Source organism: Echiichthys vipera (assembly GCF_963691815.1).
Source record: "Echiichthys vipera genome assembly, chromosome: 7".
NCBI classification, from domain to species: domain Eukaryota; kingdom Metazoa; phylum Chordata; class Actinopteri; order Perciformes; family Trachinidae; genus Echiichthys; species Echiichthys vipera.
In genome coordinates this window covers 27,322,663-27,344,750 of record NC_139832.1, presented here as the reverse complement: position 1 = coordinate 27,344,750, position 22,088 = coordinate 27,322,663, and the positions used below count along the sequence as shown (strand labels likewise).

Genomic DNA, 22,088 nt, shown 5'->3' with positions numbered 1-22,088 from the left:
TTCACAGGAGCATTTTGGGTATTTCAATATGTTGTCCTAGGACACTTCATCATGTTTACTGCTGGGGTTGGGGATCTAACCACTGATCTTCCGGTTAGTGGACGACAGCTCTACCTCCTTAGCCACAGGTGGGATGTCAATCTACTACAGTGTTTAAAAGCACAGCTGTGGACTGTTTGAAAGCGGTCACTTTGTAAAATCTAACTTTTAATGAACATACTATCAATACAGACAGCAGTGAGACCACTTGTATTATGGTTTAGAATTTTATCATGCAACACCAAGGGTTGGCAAGCAGATGTTGCCATTTTGACTCAGGGCCTCATTTCAACCATCACTACCCATAATTTTATTGTAGTTTAACTATTCCAGGCTCTACATTTACATGTTGCTGGATATATCTTGGTCATTCATTCATAGCAGAAATGTTATTGATCGAATTCTAACAGTGGAATGTGTTGGGCTTTCTACAACAGAAGTGCTTGTTAGAGGTGCGAGGGCCCCTGGTGGACTTGGGTGTCAGTGAGTATGGCATCCTGTCAGCAATCACCACATTGAGCGAGACCCAAAACGATCTGGATTTGGACCACCAGCAGCCGTCCAGCTGCCCCGAGCCCAGATACTCTGTAGATGACATTTCACTCTTCAGACAGATCGCCCTGGACTTACGTGAGCTTTAACTTTGGCTAGTTCTCAGGACTGAATTCATGTGTTATCATCACACAACTTTCTTCTTTTCTGCTGGTGCACCTTGTCTGGGTTCAGTTACAGTTGAAGTTATGTTGTGACCACAGCACAGCTCTGAATAAATGAAAATGAGACACAGAAAACACCTGGTTCAGGCAGACTTAAGGTCTATTGTTGGAGGGAAAATAAAAATTGATTCAACCTGTTCCATAGAGCGTTCCTTTCCAACCCACCGCTCTTTGATGGGGGAGAGCCCAGAAGCCATTGAGGGTCAAGCTAAACTCTTCAGGATCCTCATTGCTTACGCCAAATACAACCCGCAGGTTGGATACAGCCAAGGTAATGGAGCACATGATTTTACTGTATTCATTGATATAACACACGTGGGATTCTAAGGAGCTATATAAAGCCAGTATAAAAGTGGCGCTTGGAGTGATTCTTATCAGCTTGTTGGCCCTGTTAAATGCCCATGGGGATAACCTTTATTGTTGTTTGAACTTAACTGTGTTCCCTCACTCAGCGTGTTTTCTCTTTCACTTATTCAGTTATTAAATGAATATATCTGCAGTACATAATCTGACCACCTGGTGGAAGCAGAGGACTGTTGATAGAAAGAGTTACAGCATCATGCGCTTCTCTGCTCAGGAGCCTTTCAGGAAAAATAAAACAGATCTTTACTAGATTAATTACACACACTAAAATAACAGAAATTCAATTTGGGCATAAGGATGTATTTATTTTTCATGACGTGTATTTGAATTTATTTTAGATGTTAGGCAAAGGTGGGAAATAGGCTAATAAAACAAGTAAAATCAGAGGGTGAAAATCTTATTGTGAAAATATCATTGGGGGCACAAGCATATTGGGTTAGGGTTAGAAACATGTACTAAGCCCACTATGGAAGAATCCTGTTTACGACAGTGTACAGTTGTCAAAAAGGACAAGTTATTTGAGACGATGTAGAATCTTTAATAATTAAAAGTTCTGAATGCACTCAATATTTCACATATTTCCCAAAGTATTGCATATGTATATTTAGTTACTTGCATGTTTTCCTTGACTTTTTGTTTCTGGAAAACAGTGTGTCAGCTGTGATAGCCTGGCAAACCAGAGTGCCGAAAATTCAAATGAAACGTACGCTCTCTTTTCCATTCATACCCCTCTGCATTACAGTATGTCTTGCTCTGTATGCTGCTTCCATAGGACATGTATCATATTTTTGAGGAAAGAGTAGTAGCAGTAGTAATGATGAGGGCACATATGACTTGGCTGTACAAAGCACACTGAGGTTATGCTCTGCCGTCCTACTCTGTACTGCACCTGCTAATGAACTGTTTTCATTGTCTCAGCCGTTTGATACATGTTCAGTCCTGTATCTCAAATGGTTTTTGTGTGTGTGTGTGTGTGTGTGTGTGTGTGTGTGTGTGTGTGTGTGTGTGTGTGTGTGTGTGTGTGTGTGTGTGTGTGTGTGTGTGTGTGTGTGTGTGTGTGTGTGTGTGTGTGTGTGTGTGTGTGTGTGTGTGTGTGTGTGTGTGTGTGTGTGTGTGTGTGTGTGTGTGTGTGTGTGTGTGTGTGTCACAGGGATGTCCTACATAGCTGCGGTGCTGCTGATGCAGTTGGGAGAGGAGGAGGCATTTTGGGCTTTGACAGCCTTGTTGGATAAACCCAAATATCTGGCCGAACTGTTTGACCGCAGCCTCACCGGGTAAGAGTAGGCGTAAAAATGCTTGCATATAAATAATTAATACAAATATACTATGAATAATAACTATAAAGTAATTGTACAGAAGTTTTAAGAAGTACTACAAAGTACTGGATACAATGTCCTCTTAAATGAGCTGAATGAAACATTCAACAACATTTGTTCTTACGTTTTTTTTAAGGTCCTTTGTAATGCAATTAATCAGCAACTCATGACCACATCTGATGACCGTACTCCAAACTGGCTAATGCAAAGAAAGATTACATGTTTATAGAAAATGGGAAGATGATGTTAGAAAATATCACTGCTGAAATATTTATCCTAATTCAAGAGAAACAGCTGGGTGACTTATAGCAACATAAATTGATTGGGCTTCATCAGAAAGGTCTTCATAATACAGATTTGATGGTGTCATTCTGTATGGTCATATGACAGTGGTGTGTGTATATACAGGACTACAGATTAACCTTTTACATTGGTTGCATTGGTGCACATAACGCCTTCATATAGGGGCACCCGACATTTTTCAACATGCTTTTTCGGTGCAATAATACATAATACATTTTAAAAGCATTATATAATAATACTGTCTCACATGTTATTGCCAAGGTTGTGCTACCAGGTAAGATAATTATAAGTAGCCCTTTCAGAACCACATCTCAACTTCAATTGAAAGTGTTAAATTGTGTGTCTATGATAAATAAAGTGTTCAGAACTGAAGCAAGCCTCTTGTGTTTCTAGCTACAGTAGGACAGCAGGTCTAACCACTTTTCAGAAATAGTGTCGATTTCCTTCAGCCACTACAATGGTTTTATTGTAAGGATCCACCGGAAAGTATAGCTTTAAAAAAGAGAAAAAAATCCTTAATCATATCTGAATAACTATACAGTATATAGTATATTTGCATGTCTTATTTCTCCGTACACTAGACCAATGAAAATGTTTAGTCACACTTGACCGATTTTCGGTCGCGCATTGGAACCCTGATATGTAAAATGTTTACAAACGTTCTGCATCTGAAGTTCTTGTCATTAGACAGGATTAGCAACGAACACGATAACGTAATTCCCAAATTCTGTTGCTGTTTACTTTGATTTGGTGATCTCTGGCACAGCTCCACTAAAATAAACTGTCACTATATTTGGTCTAATCAGGGTCCGGCATCAGGGGAAGGTGTTTGAGCAGTTCCTGAAACACAGGAAGCCACAGCTCTCTCAGCACATGGTGAGTACTTTTGATCAGTCCGTGTGCATGCCAAGTAGGGAACAGAGAGTCGTCTTCAGTGATTGACAAATATCAGCAAAATAATTGATGTTAAAACACATTAAGAACTGCATTGATTGCACAGACATAGGACATCAGGAGATTACATTAGACAAACAAATGTGATAACAACTTGATGATAAACATTAAAATTCCACTGAAGGTGCTGCATTTTTCATATATGCCCCCAGATGTTTATGGGCTAAATGAATAAACCTTAGAAAATAATAAAGGAGGTCTAATGATTCTTAATTACAAACACTGTGATCAGTTAGGAATAGTTAAACATGTGTTTTTAATATTTATTCATTTATTTCGAGCATATATTCAATAAAATGTATGCACGTATGCAACAAAAAAATGACCACTTCAGTTGTTAAAAACATGGGGGAAAAATGGAACAAATTAAAAGAAAAGAAAAAAAGAAAAGAAATGACAATCTATTTTATAAGTGAATTGCCTTGAGTAACATGCGGAAAGGAGGAGGAAAAAGTCCTAATCCTAACCCTTAATCCAATAATTCCATAATTATTTTCAATAACTCCTCTATACAATTATAGCGCTTGAGGATTGCAGTCTGGAGCACTGATTTTATTTGCAAGTATACATTTTATCATGATATTGATCATGAGCAGACACTGAAAACTGTGAGAAGAAATGTTTGACTGAGAGGGAAAATGCTCCTAAAATAGCATGAACGCAAGAAAGATCTTGAAAATGTGTTTTTGTGTACGCATTTGTGTTTCAGGCCAGGTATGGCCAAGTGATGAGTAGTTCATCTGTGAGGGAGAGGCCACTGTAATGTATCCGTCAGCAACTGGGCCTCTTGTGTCACTCAACGCTGTAGGCTCTAGGCTCGTCATGTTCAGCAGTGTTACTGGTTGCAAGGGTCTCTTAAGTCTCAGTGTACTTCATCGGAAGTGCTTGAAAACTGCCCTTCGTCCTGTTCAAAAGTATTATTTTCTCAATTACAGTTTTGAAAATCATGACGCATCTTCTGAGCATTCCTCTTAGCCACATCGTAATTTCACAGTTCTGAATGTTTTGTTTGCATGCAGTCACTGCCATTTGTGCTGCTCAAATGTCTCTGAAGAGATTGTTATACTGTAGGAAAGCTGCTCCTTTTGGAGCCAACGTGCACACGCACACACACACACACACACACACACACACACACACACACACACACCCCCAAAGGGGTTTATTGTAGGCACAATAGTTACAGGAAAAGCCTATTACAGATCAGCGATCCACATTTCCTTTGTAACAGAGCTGTTTAGTGGATTTAAGGTAAGTGAGCTGTAAACAAATTATTGTACTTGGGCTGTACCCACCAGTCCTGAGACTGAACATGTTTTATTGTGTAAGACATATTTCCACTATGACAAGCAGTTAACATTACACACCAGACTCTTTACAGTATGTAACATAATTTAAGAACTTATTTCAACTAATTAAAATCAAAGTTTCAATACTAACTAAATTGAATACCTCTTTCGATTAGGAGGTCAGTAAGTATAGTCATGAGGGGGTGTCTTATTTTTAAAGGAGGGGGGGCAATCCCCCATCCCCCCACCCCCTCCTCACATAACCACATTTTGCCTTACAACATTCAAGTGAAATTTTATTTTTCAGAATTTCTGAAAATTGATAAGAAATCAAAAACTAGAATAGCAGGGTTGGAAAAGTGAGGAGTCCCCAGATTTAATACTTTGTCATCAGTCTGTTTGGATGTGTCTCTACCAGCTTTGTGCACCTAGATTGGGAAATATTTCCCCATTCTTCCTGCAGAACTATTGGAGTTCAGTCAGATTCTGTGGTGAGCGGGGATGGACTGCACTCTTCAATCCATCCACAGATGTTCTCTAGGATTCAGGTCAGGGCTCTGACTCGGCCACTCTAGGACATTCACCGTCCTGTCTTTTAGCCACTGTGTTGTTTTTATGGAGCTGTGTTTTGGGTCGTTGTTATGCTAGAAGGTGAACCTCCTGCCCATTTTCAAGTGTCTAACACATGGCTGCAGGTTTTCCTCAAGAACCTGGGTGGACTTGGCAGCATCCATGTTCCCTACAAATCCTGACCAACTGCCCAGTCCCTGCTGAAGAGAAACAAGCCCACAACATGGTGTGTGTGCTGATGGGGTGTTTGGGTGGTGTGCTCTGTTTGGTTTCTGATAAACATAGAGCTTGGAGTTCAGCCGAAAAAGTTCAGTGTTGATCTCATCTGACCATATAACCTTTTGCCACATGGCATCAGAATCTTCAATATTTTTTGGTATACTGTAAACAAGACTCAGTGTGACTTTTTTTTCAGAGGCTTCTTTCTTGCCACCCTGCTATACATGTAGAGCTTGTTGTCACATGCACAGATTGACCAACCTCTGCCATTAAGACTTGTTACTCCGTCAAGGTCACCATGGGCCTCTTGGTAGCTTCTCTGATCAATCTTTTCCTGGCTCGGTCCTCCAGTTTGGAGGGGCGGCCCGATCTAGGCCAGGTCTGGGTGGATCCATATGCCTCCACTTCTGGACAATACTCTGAACGGTCCTCAGAGGAAGAGTTAAAGCCTTTGAAATCTTTTTAGATCCTTCTCCTAACTTGTGCCTATCAACAACTTTATCCTGGAGCTCTTTCTAAAGCATCTTTCCAACCATGGTGAATTATTCTGTGTTACCATCCTCCATCCTCAAGGAACAGCTGATTTTATTCTGAAGTAAAATCAAAAACACCCCAGTTGATGTCAAGTGGAGGAAAATTAACTTGATGTGTAATTTGTAAGGTGATTGCTTATACCTGAGAATGTTTATAATGGTTATTCTGAAGGGACTCATTACTTTTCCAACACTGCTTTAAATAAAAATATATTTTTTTATGTAATATCATTTCAGGCTGCAAAACAAAAAAAGTGACTATTTCAAAAGGGTACAATGACTTTCTGTAGGCACTGTGTATGAGACATTCTGGTTTTGGAGCTGTCTGTCCATTCTTGATTAAAAGCTCTGTTTCTGCCGTCTACTCTTCTCCTAAAGCAAGGCATGTGAAATTACTTTTCTCTGACGGCTGTCTCTTGTGTCCTCTCTCCCGTGTGTGTGTGTATCTCAGTCACAGACTCGAGTCACAATATTTATCGGAACGGACAGATTTGCCTGGCTGAGTATCATCACATGAAGTGGGCCAGTGAATGTTCACATTTGTCCAGGTCATCGTTATCTCCAAAGCAATTTCAGTCAAAAGCAACTGGACTTGCATATTTGTCTAGGAAGACGTTTCACCTCTCATCCAAGAGGCTTCATTAGTTCATGTACACATCATGTACGTTCAGTCCCAGCCTGGTCGGATGTGTACATGAACTAATGAAGCCTCTTAGATGAGAGGTGAAACGTCTTCCTAGACAAATAGCCAAGTCCAGTTGCTTTTGACTGAAATTGCTTTGGGGATCACATGAAGTGATTTACAATGCCCACGAAACTCTGTAAGCAAAGTAAACCAGTGTCCTAAAATAGTGATAGACCAAATTACTGATTAGCCAAGTAATCCGGGCGACTAATACCATTTTGAAATTTACAATGCCGATATACAAAAAATGTCTTCAGGAAGCTTTCAGGGTGGCTGCTGAAGAACAAAGTCAGCGCTCCCCTTTGTGGCAATTCCATCGTTCTATGGTTAGACATCAGTGTCAAGGTTGCAAGCCTTCAACTAGCTGAGCCAGCTGACAGGGCCCATTCCGACTCCTAATGAGTAAATGTATAAAACGTTAGCATTTTCAAAACTAAGACTACAACTAAACACAGACCAAACATACCAACTAAGACTACAACTAAACACAGACCAAACAGAGACAATGCAGACCATCACAGTAATAAAAACATGCTTATTTATGTTCAGCAATTTTGTCTCTCATTTGCTATTCTTATTAAATTAAAGTATTTCATCAGATGCCAAAAACAACAACATGATATATCAGCTATTGGCTGCCCTGCTCTCTAAATATTGGAAATAGGTAGAGGGATAACAGGTTAACAAGGGGGTGCATTTTGGTCATTTTGCCAATAAGGAGGATGGCGTCCCCCTCAGACCCCCCCACACCTTCTGAGTGTAGTTGACAGAAACTGGCAGAGAAACAAGTGTTGGATACATATTTGGTCCCTGTTTTCTCAACCTCACTGCAGGAGTCAGTGGAAGTCGCATCGGTCCACTTTGTGATGCCATGGTTCCTCACTCTCTTCACTTCCCTGCCCTGCTGGGACTCTGTCCTGGCTGTCTGGGATCTCATCATTCTGCACGGTATGTGTACACAAACGCACAAGTGACATGATGAATCACACTGGCATGACTGTGTCCTTTTCTCACATTCACCCAGTGGGGAAGGGGGCAACAAAATACTTTCAATACATGGTGTTTAATTTCCAAGATAATAGCTATCTCTTTATTAGTTTTTTATTATTAATGCAAGCATAAATCAGTTTAGTCCAGTGCCAGGGAAATGATTAATGGTCTAATTGAACTGGTTAATGGGAAGATGGCTCACATCTTGAATAGTTTTTTCGCCTCTCTATGTCTCTCTGACTCTCTCTTACTGATTTGACTGCTCTTTTGTATTATCAAAACCTTGTGTCTGTACAGCAATACGTTTTGGAAATCCTGCTGTCTCTCCTCAGGCCTGTCAGCTGTGTTCCGTACTGCTCTGACTATTATGGAACTGTTGGAGCCTCGACTGATGGACCTGAATGACGAAGGAGCAGTATTACCCCTGCTGTTGAGAGTACCTGTTGATGTGTAAGTAAAGTGAGGCAGAACATGGGACAGCTGTTAATCAACACTGCCTTGTCTGAGGACATAGTGTTGGTTCTGTGCTTCCAAACACAAAATAAATAACATAATATATGAATAAATATACAACTGAGTGGTTAAATGATATTGATCAATTTCGTTCTCCAATTTTTATTGGGCTGTCCATAACTCACATTTTAGTTTTGAACCCAATACATAAAATATGTCGCCTGAGACCCGCATCCATGAGTATTGTCCCAGACCCCCCTCATGAATGTGATGAAAGGGATGGGTCCTTCTGAAGAATGTGCAGCACAGTTCTCAGCTCAGTTTTTAGACTCAGTCCTAAATAAAACCCCAGGCAGTTCATGAATATCAATCGGCTCATCAGGACTGGACATTTTTTTGACACCAAGCATTCCAGGAAAAGTAGAGTGTCATTGTTTTGCTGTGTCTTTGTACATGTTTGGATTAAACATCCTTTATGCCAAATTAGTTTCTTCAATGGCAGCCCACGCTGCTTTCAGTGGGACCCCTCTGTCTGTCTCTCACCATGTTGAATATAAATGTCACATGCCGACGGACATGTTTTGTTGACATGGAGCTGTAGTTATGGCAACTCAGCAGGGTCACTGGGTTTGTGTATACCGCAAGTGTGTGTGTGTGAGTGTGTGTGTGTGTTTATGTGATGGACTGGTAGACTTATCCAGTTTATCATATTTGCTTTAGTAGATAAGTTCCCTTCAACTACTTAGATTTCACGCTCATATGTGCTTCTCATTGTAGAAAAGGCCCCACTGTTTGGACCTAAGCTTGTGTACCTTGGACACAGATCTGTGCAGCAGACTCCAGATAAATAAAGGGTGTACAGCCAAGTGGTTTCCATAAATGCAGTTGTGTCACAGGCAGTGATAAAGCACTTTATCATGAGCCAGAGCAGGGAGAAGGCGTGCTAGGTACGCACCAATGACTTGCAAAGTGGATTATGAAGGACAAATCTTTAGGATTATTGTGGGGAACAGCTAAACAGCTGTTTTACTGACCTCTTGATTTTTGTTTTTCTCAATTATTTTATAGCTTACTCATAACCACTTAATAGCACATAGACAGGTTCCTGCAATAACCTGTTTTCTCTGTTACTTCTTCTGTTTGTAAACGCATGTTTCAAGGGCAGCACTGACAGTCCTGTTCTGTTCAAGCTCTGGTGTTCAGTGGGCAGCCTGCCACCACATCACATTGAGAAGTCCTTGTTGCCTGCTTGGCATCATTATGAAAGCCTGGTCAGAAGTCAGCACTAAGTGGTCCGACTGTCTCCCAGGGCTGGATCCCCTTACACTGGGAAGATACTGTTGAAGACATAGGGGGAGAGAGTGAGTGTGGTAAAAGAGAGAAGGAAGATTAATTCACTAATTGGGGAGGGGGTGGGGGGACTAGAAGAAGAGAGAGAGAGATGATGGTCCCTCCCTCATTTGAGGCGAGATCTTCAACCTCTTAATTTTCCTCAAGGATCTCTGCTCTTTTACTCTCTGTGAATGGTATAAATACAAGTTGTCATGCACCCATATAGCCCATTGTGATTAATGGTTGGTTGAGAGGCTCATCCATCTCATGTGTCTGTCTGTCTACACTGCGGTGTCAGTCAGCAGTCACCTCAGTCATATGTTGCAACAATGACTCCCAGCACACCCTACGTAATGAATGGACACTCTATGAATGGATTTATTCAGCTTCTGTCTGTCTGTTCTTCTAACTCTTTGCTGGTTTTCCTTTCCCCCATTCCTCTTTTAAACTTTTGGTCTCAGTATAGTAGGGCTGACATCTTGTGGTCAGTTGGTTCATATGCTCTTGTTCTTGGTCAGGCGATTGCTGGTGTTACTTTCATGAAGCTGTGTGTCAGCCAAAAGCATTTTATTCCAGATAAAAATGCCAGGTGAACTTCTGAAAACGCCCAGCGAGGGCGATTGGGAGATGCAGCAAGATTTCTTGAGCCCACAAATATCGATTGATCTTGTGATATTACATTACATTTAATTTAGTTTAGCTGACGCTTTTATCCAAAGCGATATCCAAGAAGTGCATTCAACTATTATGGTACAAACCAGAAGAGCTAGAATAAAGTATGTAAGTGAGAATTTGATGGGAATGTATGAGGTCATAAATGTCCATCTACCACTAAGAATGATTAAGGTGTACTTTGTCCCGCCTTTACTGGTGAAACAAAGCAAACAGGAGACTCAGGAAGATGTCAATCATTCACAGTAGACACACCCACACAGTCCTGAGAAGAGGTCTGATCAACCTGTTAACCGAAAACACCTGTGTGGGTGTTCAGAGGCTTTACCTTTTTAATCTAGTTCTAACATCAGGAACAAATCTGAAAAAATGAAATTCCTCATAATTCTGCGTTTGCTTTTAAGAGACTTAAGCAATCACCTGACACAGTCGTAAAATACAAATTAAAATGTTTTTTATTGGCCATTTTAAAATTGTGATGATAGACTTTGAAAAATACTGTACACTGTAAAGATGAAAATGAAGACAGAAACTAAAAATGAAATTTGATTATGTTTCACGGTAAATTATAAAAACAGTTTATCTTTAATCATGATTTGCTGTACAACCTACAACATCCATTGCCCCATTACTGATTTATTTCCCTCTCTTTCAACACCTATGTTTCCTTTGGTGTCTATACCTCCTGTGCCCAGGCCTGTCTCTCTCTCTCTGTCTCCCCCCTTATACCCTCATCCCACTCACTCCCTATACACAAACTTTTTCTTAATGCCCTCCACCATTCCTGTCTCTTTCTCTTTTGTTCACCCCCTCCTTCGCAGCAGTCACTTCCCATAAACCTCCCTGGGCTGCCCCTCCTCCCCTCCTATATGCCTTTTTCCATTCATTCATTTATCCTCATTGACACACTGACACCCTCGTTCAGCTAGAGGGGTGCACACATCATTTGTTTACTTCACACTGACAAGGCTGGCTTCAGAGAAGTCTCTGCTTACGTTTTTTATTCTTTCTCTTTCAAACCTTCCCAAATGTATCTAGGGCATTTTCTCTTCTGCCTTTTTTAGTTCGGTTTAATCCCCTTGGTGCCTTGATGCGGTTTGTTTGGGCAGCTCTGAACACAACCATTTCACTCGGGTGCAGACCAACACAACCGAACCAAAGCCACCTTATGGAAGAGGACAAAGGAACTCTGGTGCGCTTCAGTATGGTGCGTTTGTGGTGAGAATGTGATTGACCCAACTACCAGGTGTACTACTCATGTTTGCACCTTCTGTAGTCAGGTCTGCTTTGTGATGAAGCAGATATCTTTATACAATATACAGTACATCCATGGGTAAAACATGCAAACTCTAGCAACTTGCATAGTTGCCGTAGCTTGCTGGAGAATTGTATAGTAATGTTTTTCTAACAGTAATATAATGTGATCAAGCTAGCTGTTACTCGCATCAAGGTGGTGAAACCAGCCGCCGCAAAAGTCTCGGTGAGCAGAGCAGACGTATGAATGTTGTTTGCAAAGAAACATCTGGAAGCTTATTTAAATACACTGATAGAGGAGGTCTGTAGAAAGAAAGGAAATGACTTAAAACATTTGATTTTAGCGCGGGAAAGTTGCCACAGACACTCAGATCGTATTTCTCAGCAAAACGGCAAATAAAAGCACTTTCATTAGTGGGTCCTATGCTCAATCACCATTGTTTTAACTCACTATTTGATAGATGGTAACTTAACAGACTACTAATCTTATGGACTTTAACTTTAAAACTCTCAAAATAGCACTAAAAAACTGGAATCGCTTTACTAACATTTTGTTAAGAAACTAATGTTTTTATTGCACCACAGATGGGACACATCTTTCTTCTTTTTTTTTTTTGAAAATCAAACAATCTTAAATAATGTTGTCGTAAATCATGTCCCCCTCATTACAAATGTAATTTTGTAGCTGAACAGACTATATAATTAGACTTATATTTGTTGTTGTTGTTGTTGTTAATGTTTTGGTTAAAAAAATACATCCACAGTGTATATGCAACAAACACTTTCACTTCCTACTTCTTAGGCTACATCAAATGAAAAGATTAATTATCCGTAACAATAAAATAAATTCTAATTGTGTTCAACTGTTACTTATTGGCTGAGGCCAAATAATGTTTCGGTTAGGGGAAAAACTAAAGTCAATTCTCCGGTCAAGTCAATTGTGAGGATATTAATGGAAATTAACCACGGTTCACTTATTGTGAGTGTTTTGAAGATTGTCCCATGTCTACCCTCTGCAGAGCCCAGTACACAGTGCTGGTCCCTGCCCTGTGGAATACTGACGTCCAAGACTGGGAGCTTAAATGTATGAACAGTCTGGTGTTGGATGAGTGCCACCATGGACCCAATGCAGGTACCACACACACACACACACACACACACACACACAAACACACACACACACACACACACACACACACACACACACACACACATACACACATACACACATACACACACACACACACACACACACAGCTGTTGTTCTTATGCAGAAATTATGCAAAGGGACACACTGGGGACCTCTCAGCACACAGTCGCTCAAACTCTGGTCACTCATTCGGGCTACATCACTTAACCTTGGCACACATGCTGATCCTGTTACACACATACACACAGTTTTGTTCTGGGTCTTACTGTCAGTGTGTTTGTTGGTTGGACCTTGGGGAAGACATCTCCAGCTTGTTCCTGAGAACACTGTAACCAAAGGAGGAAACAATCAGCCCTTGTTCAACTCGTTCCGTTAGTTTCTTCTGTTTACAACTGCCTGGTAGTATGCCTGCTTTTGTATTTACATAATTTTACTGCTTTAATAAGCATCTTGTCATCTAATCTTTATATTCAATTATTTAAACCAGACTTTACAAGACTTTAAAACAAGACACCAATTACCAGGAAGGGGAATTCGCTGGTTCGGTTCAGACACCTCAACAGAGCCAAAGGTGTTGAGTTTGTCTTATTGTATTCTGGCTCAACAACAATAGATGGACCTTAAAGAAAGCGCCTTTACCTTGGCTGCGGCATCAGTTGACAGTTTCCAAAAGACCATCAGCTTGACCCTGCACTTATGACAGAGTCCATGTAACTGTGTGTGAGTGTGCGTGTGCGTGCACGCACGCACGCGTATGTCTGTGTCTTTACCTTCTATAACTTGACAGATCAAAGGAGCTTTTATCTTTTGAAGGTTGTTCAGATATCAGCTCCTCAAGATCTGGAAACCCCTCACCGCTAGAGTCTCATCTTTACAAAAGATTGGAATGCTGTGTGTGTGTGTGTGTGTGTGTGTGTGTGTGTGTGTGTGTGTGTGTGTGTGTGTGTGTGTGTGTGTGTGTGTGTGTGTGTGTGTGTGTGTGTGTGTGTGTGTGTGTGTGTGTGTGTGTGTGTGTGTGTGTGTGTGTGTGTGTGTGTGTGTGTGTGTGTGTGTGTGTGTGTGTGTGTGTGTGTGTGTGTGTGTGTGTGTGTGTGTGTGTGTGTGTGTGTGTGCGCGACATGGTAGAGCATGAGAGGTTTCCTTTCAGGGCAATTGGAAGCTACAAAAGCATGTTTTATGGATAATAATCCATCACTGTGTGTGTGTGTGCGCGCACACCTGCGTGTGAGTCAGGATGAGTCATCCTTATTTGCTGTCCTGTCAGACTGTCTAGCCCTCAAGGCAGCAGGGGAAACGAGCTGATTCATTCGCTGCATCCCTGACACAATCCAGCCGTCCTCTGTATTCTTTCTCACACACTTTCACTCACTCTCTTTGTCGTTGACATCCAGCCCTAGAGCTGCACGATATATTGTTTGACCATCAGCATTGCAATGTATGCATGCGCGATACTCACATCGAGGACGTACGTAAGATGTCGATCAGGCAAATTTACTATGGCAAAAGGGAAACTTTCACGGTTCTCTTTTTCCATCACTAATTCAGTATTTCCCATTGATTACCTACAGTCTAGGTAGGCCCGTTTCATGATGAACCGAAAATATTTTTACACTTCTCAACTCTCTATGCGGTTTGCCCAGGGATTCAGCTTAGACCACAGCTGCTTAGTGCGGGGGGATCCCTCATCTCCCCAGCTCTGCTTCGCTGGGCAGTTTTCCTCCGAGGCAGTGCACGGAAAGGCTTGGGTTGACAGCACCACATGCCAGCACATTACTGCTTCCTGGGGCCGTGCTGTGGCCTTTCTCTGGCAACCCACCAGACCCACCTTGAAACACAGACCCAATCTGGCTTACCATGCTTTGTCTGTGTGAATTTTTTCTCTGTGCCACCACCATTCATATAAAGTAAGAACTTTATTAATCCCACAGTTGGGAAATTTACTTGTTACAGCAGCTCCAGAGTTGCCTGGTTCCAGACCTTAGAATCTGCCAACTCCACAGAGGAACTAGTTGAAAATTCTGTCTGATATCAGGCCAGCTCAAGAGTCAAAAGAGCCAAGGAAGAAAGTGATAAATAACAATTAAACAAGACTAAATAAAATAACATTTCTCACCTTTCACTGAGATTAAAGAGCACAAACTCACCTTCTGTAGGTTTTAAACTTGGCTTCAAAAGGTTTGTTGCTTGTTCCTCCGCCTGCACGGCAGCTGTAGTCCGCTTGAATTCACCATTTCCTGACTATGAATATGTTAAAATGTCCTTACAATCTTCTTCACATAAAACGAAGCACCTAGGGGCTCCTTCCTTTTGGAATGTATTTGGTAAGCGACTTGAATGGACTTAAATACCCGAGAAGCTGATACCAGTTTCTTTCAAAACACTATTTTAGTAAACTCCGGGTCTGCTAACTATGTTGATGGTGTTCTATTTTCTGTGTAGGGACTCTTATCATGCTACTGCAGAGGTTTGGTGTTATTATGAGCAGTATTAGTGGTTAAAAAAGCAGTTTTAATTCCGTAATGCCCCGAGTTAATCACTGTTAGCGACTCTCCCGTATTTCTCCGTTAATGGTTATTACATGAAAAAAATATCTCAATGGCTTATTTGATGTATATAAGTGCAGAAAAAAGACCATGGGAGGATTTTGTGCAGGAATTACACTTTAATACTTTCTATTCTGAAATATTATTTTTTATTGTTCAGAATTTGATAGAATATTGGCGGTGGCATGTTTTTTAAAATAACCACGGCACTTAAACTTTTTTTTTGTTGTTGTTGTTTAAAAAACAGTGAGCAAAATTACACTTTCCGATCCCTCACAGTTATTGGTGTTAATCTGGCACCTGGTGACACCCTATTTATCTGCAGCTCTCCTGGTTACTTTGCAAGATGGCAAGCTGCTCTAAGGAGACTGAAACCCTGAGACAGCAGGTTGTACAGCTGAAAGCCAAAGGGATGACCCTCTCAGCCATCAGAGAGAGGTTTGGTGTTCCAAGTCTGTGATTTCAAGAAGATTGAAACTTTACAAAGACCCTTGAAAAGGCCGTTCGTCTACTTAAAACAAGTGCACAAGATGACAGGATTATGCAAAGACTCTCAACTGGGAATCAGTTCAACACTGCAGCTGGAGTTGCTCGCCAGTTCAGTGCTGAACAGGGCAAGGATCTGTCTCTACACTCAGTGTCTCACTGTTTAAGACTTTTTGGACTGAAAGCCCACTCTGCAGTGACCAAACCTCTCATCAGCAGAAAGAATAAAAAGGCTAGACTTGCCTTTGCTGAGACGCATGCTGTGTAGACAGTGGAGAACTGGTCCAGAGTTCACTTCAGTGATGAGAGCAAATTTAATTTATTTGGAAACATTATGTAGGGCGTAGCACTGGGGACTGAACCCAGAGTGTGTTAAGAAGTCAGTTACATTTGGAGGAGGAAGTGTCATGGTTTGGGGGATGTTTTCTGCAGCAGGAGTTGGGCCTCTTGTACAGCTACATGGCAGGGTGAATGCAAATGTATATGTGAACTTCTTTCAGCAACATGCAATAACTTCAATTCAACTGTCTCCAATCAGTTGCAATTTTCATGCAATATAATGCCCCCGTCACACTGCAAAATGGGTTAAGTAGTTCCTTGAATCTAAGAATATTGAAACAATGAAATGGCCAGCCCAGAGTCCAGATCTAAACCCTATAGAGAATCTCTGGAAAATCCTTGGCAACAAAGTAATGTCTAAGAAACCCACTCCAGTTACTGAACTGTGGAAGAGACTGAAGAAGAATGGACCAAGATCAAACCAGAACAGTGTGAGAAACTAGTGATGTCCTGTGGGCGCAGATCTGCTGAAGTCATTCAAAGCTCTGGCCTCTACACTTCCTGTTCAATTTTGAATCCACCTCTTAAAACCATAATTATGATGCCATGGCTCTACACATTATGCATTTAGACCAAAACACAGTACAACTGAGCGTTGCATCACCTTAACATATAGTCAAGTACAACAGAGTTAAATTACTCTACTGAGTTTTATTCACTCCACCAACAGTATGAGCTTTAACAAGTTTGTTCACAAAACAGCGCAGAGCGCACTGTCAAATCAATTCAATCAACCAATCAATCAAGTCGCAGCCGAAGCAGCATCACAGAAACATTCGTTAATATATTTTTTAACAATAATATTAACTCAGCAAAAATAAAGAAAGCTGCAAAAGTCCCCAACTCAAATACAAAAATAACTCAACTATAAGCTGTACTGTGGCGTTCATTTACTCCATGTATTCCACCACAGGCTCACGCGCCATTATATATCACACAAAGGCATCATTTCAGAAATAAATAAAAGGCTTTTAAGGTATAATACAAAGTTGTATTAAGTCCACCAACACTACAGCAATGAGCTTTAACAAGTGTGTTCACCAAACAGCGCATCATCACACACAAACCAGCAGTGTCATAGAAACATGTTTGACGCACACACACACAGTTCACTGAAAAATAAACAATTTACAGATTATTTGCCAACTTTGGTTTTTAATATTTATTTAACATTACTAAATAAAATGGGGAAAAGGCATACAAATCTAATAAAACATAAAGTGCTTTGTACTCACTCAGATCAAGTGTGTTTGAATAATGCTGAGTTAGACTTGCTAGCGTCTGGGTCGGACGGCCTCTCTTTACAGTGTCTAGCTTATCTTGAAAAGTTTTTCTAGAGAATGGCGTTGTAATTAAATCTGCGATCAAATCGTTATCTTCGCCTTCTTCAGCCATTGTGGGTTGAATAAACTAAGACAACTTGTCGCGCTACACAAATTAGAAATGTCCTTATTTCCCGTTTATCACATTGACATTTGTGCTCAGGTCTGCTTTGCATAGCTCTGCATAGCTCTGCCTCTCTCTAGCGCGTATCCAATCAAAAGACGTGCACGCGATGACGCTGTAGGATAAAAACTCTAACATAAACGCCCCCCCCCCCCCCAGATCTCGACCCGGGGCTGGAAGCAGAGCAACCAACTTAGGAAAGCTATGAAATGAAGAGTATAGACTATGGGGAACAATTTAATACATATTTGTGGAAAGAATATATATTTAAAAAAAATATTCCTGATTATGTTTAGGCCAGCAGAGAAGGCCTTACTGGCCTTGAGGGTCCACCACTGGTATATATACAGTATATACTGTATATTTTTTTGCTATGGTTTCATGTGGTGCATGTATTGTGAATGGTATTGTTTACAGGTGTTTCAGTTGTGACAGTTAAGTCCCTGGTGCCCGTCCAACAGCAGGCTGAGTCAGCAATAAAGGACAAAGTTGAAGTGATTTCAGTTTATGCTGAGTCAGGCTGAGAAGCTCCGAGTGCAGGTAGATGTGTCCTTCTCTCCTCAATACGGGCTACTTTCCTATTGTATTCCTCCCCCCACCTCCTCTTTTTCTTTCCCCTACTCTTACTCTAAACACCTTTCTCTTCCCTCCCTGTCCCCCTGTCCTTTCTCATCCCTACATTTTTCTTCTTTTTAATCAGCTCTCTTTTCCTCTGTTACTTCCCTCCATTGTGTCCTCATCTCATTCTATCTGTTCCTTCTGCCCACTTTTGTCTCTTTTTCCCTTGACTCCTCTGTTAGCAAATGCCAGTGTCCTGTTCTCCTCAGCAGGCACCCACGATACATTTTTACAGTTTTCATCCTGTCCGTCTGCTGCTTGAGCCGTTGCAGTGACTCGGCATTGGTTTTATTCAATGCCCCTAAACAGCCTCCTACAGCCACTATTCTGCTTTCATACTTTATACATAGTAGATTTTATGATGAACTTAATGATGGTTTATAGGACGATGATAGGATATTTTATAAACGATTTATGACAGTTTTGGCTTTGTATAATTTGTGCTGTCATTTATTGATGTACTGGGCCAGCAAGTTGACCAGCTGGTTACTTTGGTTGTCCAACTGGAGGCTCCACACTACTCCTCAAAATAAAATGGAGGAAAAAGTGTTTTGCTCATCATAGTGTATGCACATCTTTCCTTTCTCTTCCCATCAGGGAACTCACAAATATAAATTTTATCCCCTTCTTCACACCACTTCTGGTTGTGTTCTCCTAGTGTTACCTTGCTTGGCAGCTGGATTCTTGCAATATCATGAGCTCACACAAGAATCACATATCATATGGAAATCCATCTTGTCAGGGTTTGAGTAATTGCATTTGCATTACGTGATCACAGTGATGTGACCAATCAGCATCCTGTGAGGAGCTACTGGCAGTTGAGAGGGGCCCCGTTGGGGACAAGCGGTTGAAGATGGATAGATAGATGGATGGATGAAGATGTTAGTGTCGATGCTGCAATAACATCAGTTTTATAAGAATTGGAAAGTTATTTCTTCATCGGAAGAAGAGCAAAGAATGTCTCTAAAGTATTTTCTCCATGGGAAAGATGTGTTGGTTTTTGTCCCGACTGATTCAGCCCAGCAACTAATGATTGCTCATCAATTTGCGCAGGTGTGTGCATCCACAAGCGCTCATAGTTTTTTGAGTCTAATAAATTAATATAATAAATTCACAAATTGTAAATAAAGGAATATTCTTACGCATTTTCTTTATTTAAATGCAAAATACAACCGTTCACCTTCTGAAGTTTGCCTTTTTTCTTTCACCAAACTAACAATATCTTACTTACCTTAAGTCACTGTAAAACACACAATTCAAACTGGACAGAAACAAAATAAAACTCACCAAACTCACCAACAATCACATGGTTTGGTCAAAATAATCCCTTTATTCACAGTTAGATGTGAAAATATGCACACACTGTTTTTCCCGACTGTCTCTCTCTGCAGCTCTCCATCGCTCTATGCAGCCAGTCCCAAACAACAACAACCTCCAAGCCATACCTTAGTGCTATCGCTCAACCGTTTTCTGTCCATCTGTTATTTTGCTCCAGCAGACCCACTGCAGTTGTTGGTCTGTCTGTCTGTCAGAACAATGACCACACATTTTCCCCTGTCTTTGTTTCCTTTACCAAGGATAAATGGATCTGGCCCAGAACACTTACTTAGTGTTGTGCATCTTTAATGCTTTTGCTTCCATGTTTCAGATAAACATAACGGACGTAGATATTTTCAAAATGTAGGTTTCTTGCAAAATTCCGACAAAGGCAAATGAGAAAATGCACTGAGAAAAAAACGTGCTTTGAAAATTGAGCAAATAGTCCATGTTGGAACAAGAAAGGTCAGGTTAAAAAGAGGGGTCAAAAGAAATTGGCCAAGGTTCAGAGCTTCAGCAACAACACACAAACAAACACATTACAAGAGAGGCGATGAAGGATGTTTCAAGGGTCATGATGTGGAGTTTATGACATACAGAAGGTGTTCTCCTAGTAACAGCACCGTGGGTGCCCTGAGGGTCGGTGCAAGGGGTCACAGACACACACAAACACTTAGGTGAAACGATAAGTTTTAATTCAGCTGAGGGTTTACAGCTTCTGGTCCTTTCCAGGCTTGTCAGAGCATCCTTTCAGGCTCTTAAAGTTACTACAAGGAACTTTCATTTAGCAGCCCCTGTGGACAAACACAGTAGTGTTTCCATGAGCGATGTCGCTTTTTATCTTAAAGATCTGCAGGTGCAAGATTCTCTTTAGATAACCTGCTTTGTCAGGGTCTGACAGACGCACTCTGTTTCTGGTTTTCCCGTGCCTCCCTTCCCTCCAGCGGGCCCAGCAACGCAGCCTGGTCCTTCAGCAGAGTTATCATTGTTGGAAGCTGGCGCTGATCTCCAGGTCCTATAGCCACAGATGGACCCTGCTTCCCCGCTGCAGCTTCTCTGTCCGCCGGCACTAGCACTTTTTGACCAACCGGTTCTGTTCAGAATGATTTGAACCTTGGTGCCATCTAGCTAACCAGCCCACGTTTCCACCTGTTTTGCATAAAACCATTGTAATCAAGGATACAGCAGCAAGCAGCAACTGAGGACGTTGCACAATGCACACCACAGATTGAACCACGGTTGAACCAGTTAGCACTGAAAAAACAGCTTTCAATTGGTTCCAGTTTGGAACCAACTTCTCAGTTTCTGAAACTATTTATTTTTAGTCCAAATGCTCAGAACGGTTCAAAATCTGGTGCGTGAACTAGAATGGAACCCATATGTTATGTACAGGTCATGTGTGGAAGATCTTCCAGCACTCGACCTCCCTCTGGAAATCCCACTGCTGGTTGAAGGCAGCAGCAAAGCTGGATCTTGGTCCGGATGGCTAGAGGTCCCACTGGGGTCCAAGGGGAAGAAGGTTCTGGCAAAACTTACATGCCATAATTAGTTTCATCTGATGAATCGGATCCGGTGGCAGGCATTACGAATACCTATATAGAAATAGCCAATATTCTCACTGATGGTCTTGTTTGCTTATTTAGGTCATATAGAGGCTTCAGTATTAAATTGAGACCGTTTCATAACCACTGAAATATTTTGGGCTTCAACATCAAAGCAACATGTGGTCAGTTAAATAAAATGCCTGATGAAATAAACAACTGTATAACTGTACAGTTACTTAGAGTTAAGCAGAGTAACTCAACTTAATATATAATCTTTGTAGATCTGAAAATTCTAATGATCTTCACAATGGTGCGATGTGATTCTGCAATGGAACTAATATTAGTTCAATTTAATTGTTCCGCCAACTTTGAATTGTTTCAGTAGATCTAAACTATTGATGAGACAGGTAGTAGTGGTCGAAATTATGTATTTTGCTAGCATGCCCTGTCCAAAGTACAGGTTAAATCTAAGGGGTAGAAAATATCTGGACCATCTTTATTATGGTCTTGTAGTCTGAGGCCATTGTTGGGGCTGGATTGCATCTATTAGTCCCACAAGAATGTCACCTTTCTAACCTGGATAAGGCTTCTTAGCTGTGGGCACTTAGCCTACCTATGACCCCTTAGTTGGACCTGCTTTCTAGTAAGCTTTGAACTTTGTAAAGGTTTGTTGTAAGCCCCCTTCCCTCTCCATTTGTTTCTGTTGGCTGAAGTGGAATGCCACCTGCTTGATCGGCCCTGGTCTAACCCCAACCCTCATTAGACACCTCTCTTGTGAGTGGGACCTTTACTGCTATAGTTTACTGAAGCACAAGGAGGCCTTTAACAGATTACATTTCTATAAATATATAATACAAGGGTTTCACTCTGTATGAGCTGAAATCACTTTGCTAGGCTTGCTGCAGAATCACAGGGTCAGAGTGCTTGTTTTGTATAGGTCTGTGATAGTAAATTCAC

At 41.2% G+C, this 22,088-nt stretch overlaps 1 protein-coding gene across 1 annotated transcript in view; it reads left to right on the top strand.

Moving 5' to 3' along the window:
* LOC310949473 (uncharacterized protein) overlaps positions 1-22,088 on the top strand; it is a gene marked incomplete at both ends in the record, with an annotated part of 52,529 nt that overhangs the window by 2,138 nt on the left and 28,303 nt on the right. The window contains 7 exons of the mRNA XM_083916947.1: positions 477-669; positions 901-1,026; positions 2,269-2,392; positions 3,544-3,613; positions 7,821-7,935; positions 8,310-8,427; positions 12,708-12,820. Coding sequence (XP_083773073.1) covers positions 477-669; positions 901-1,026; positions 2,269-2,392; positions 3,544-3,613; positions 7,821-7,935; positions 8,310-8,427; positions 12,708-12,820 — 859 coding nt within the window. The remainder of the gene's footprint in view (positions 1-476; positions 670-900; positions 1,027-2,268; positions 2,393-3,543; positions 3,614-7,820; positions 7,936-8,309; positions 8,428-12,707; positions 12,821-22,088) is intronic.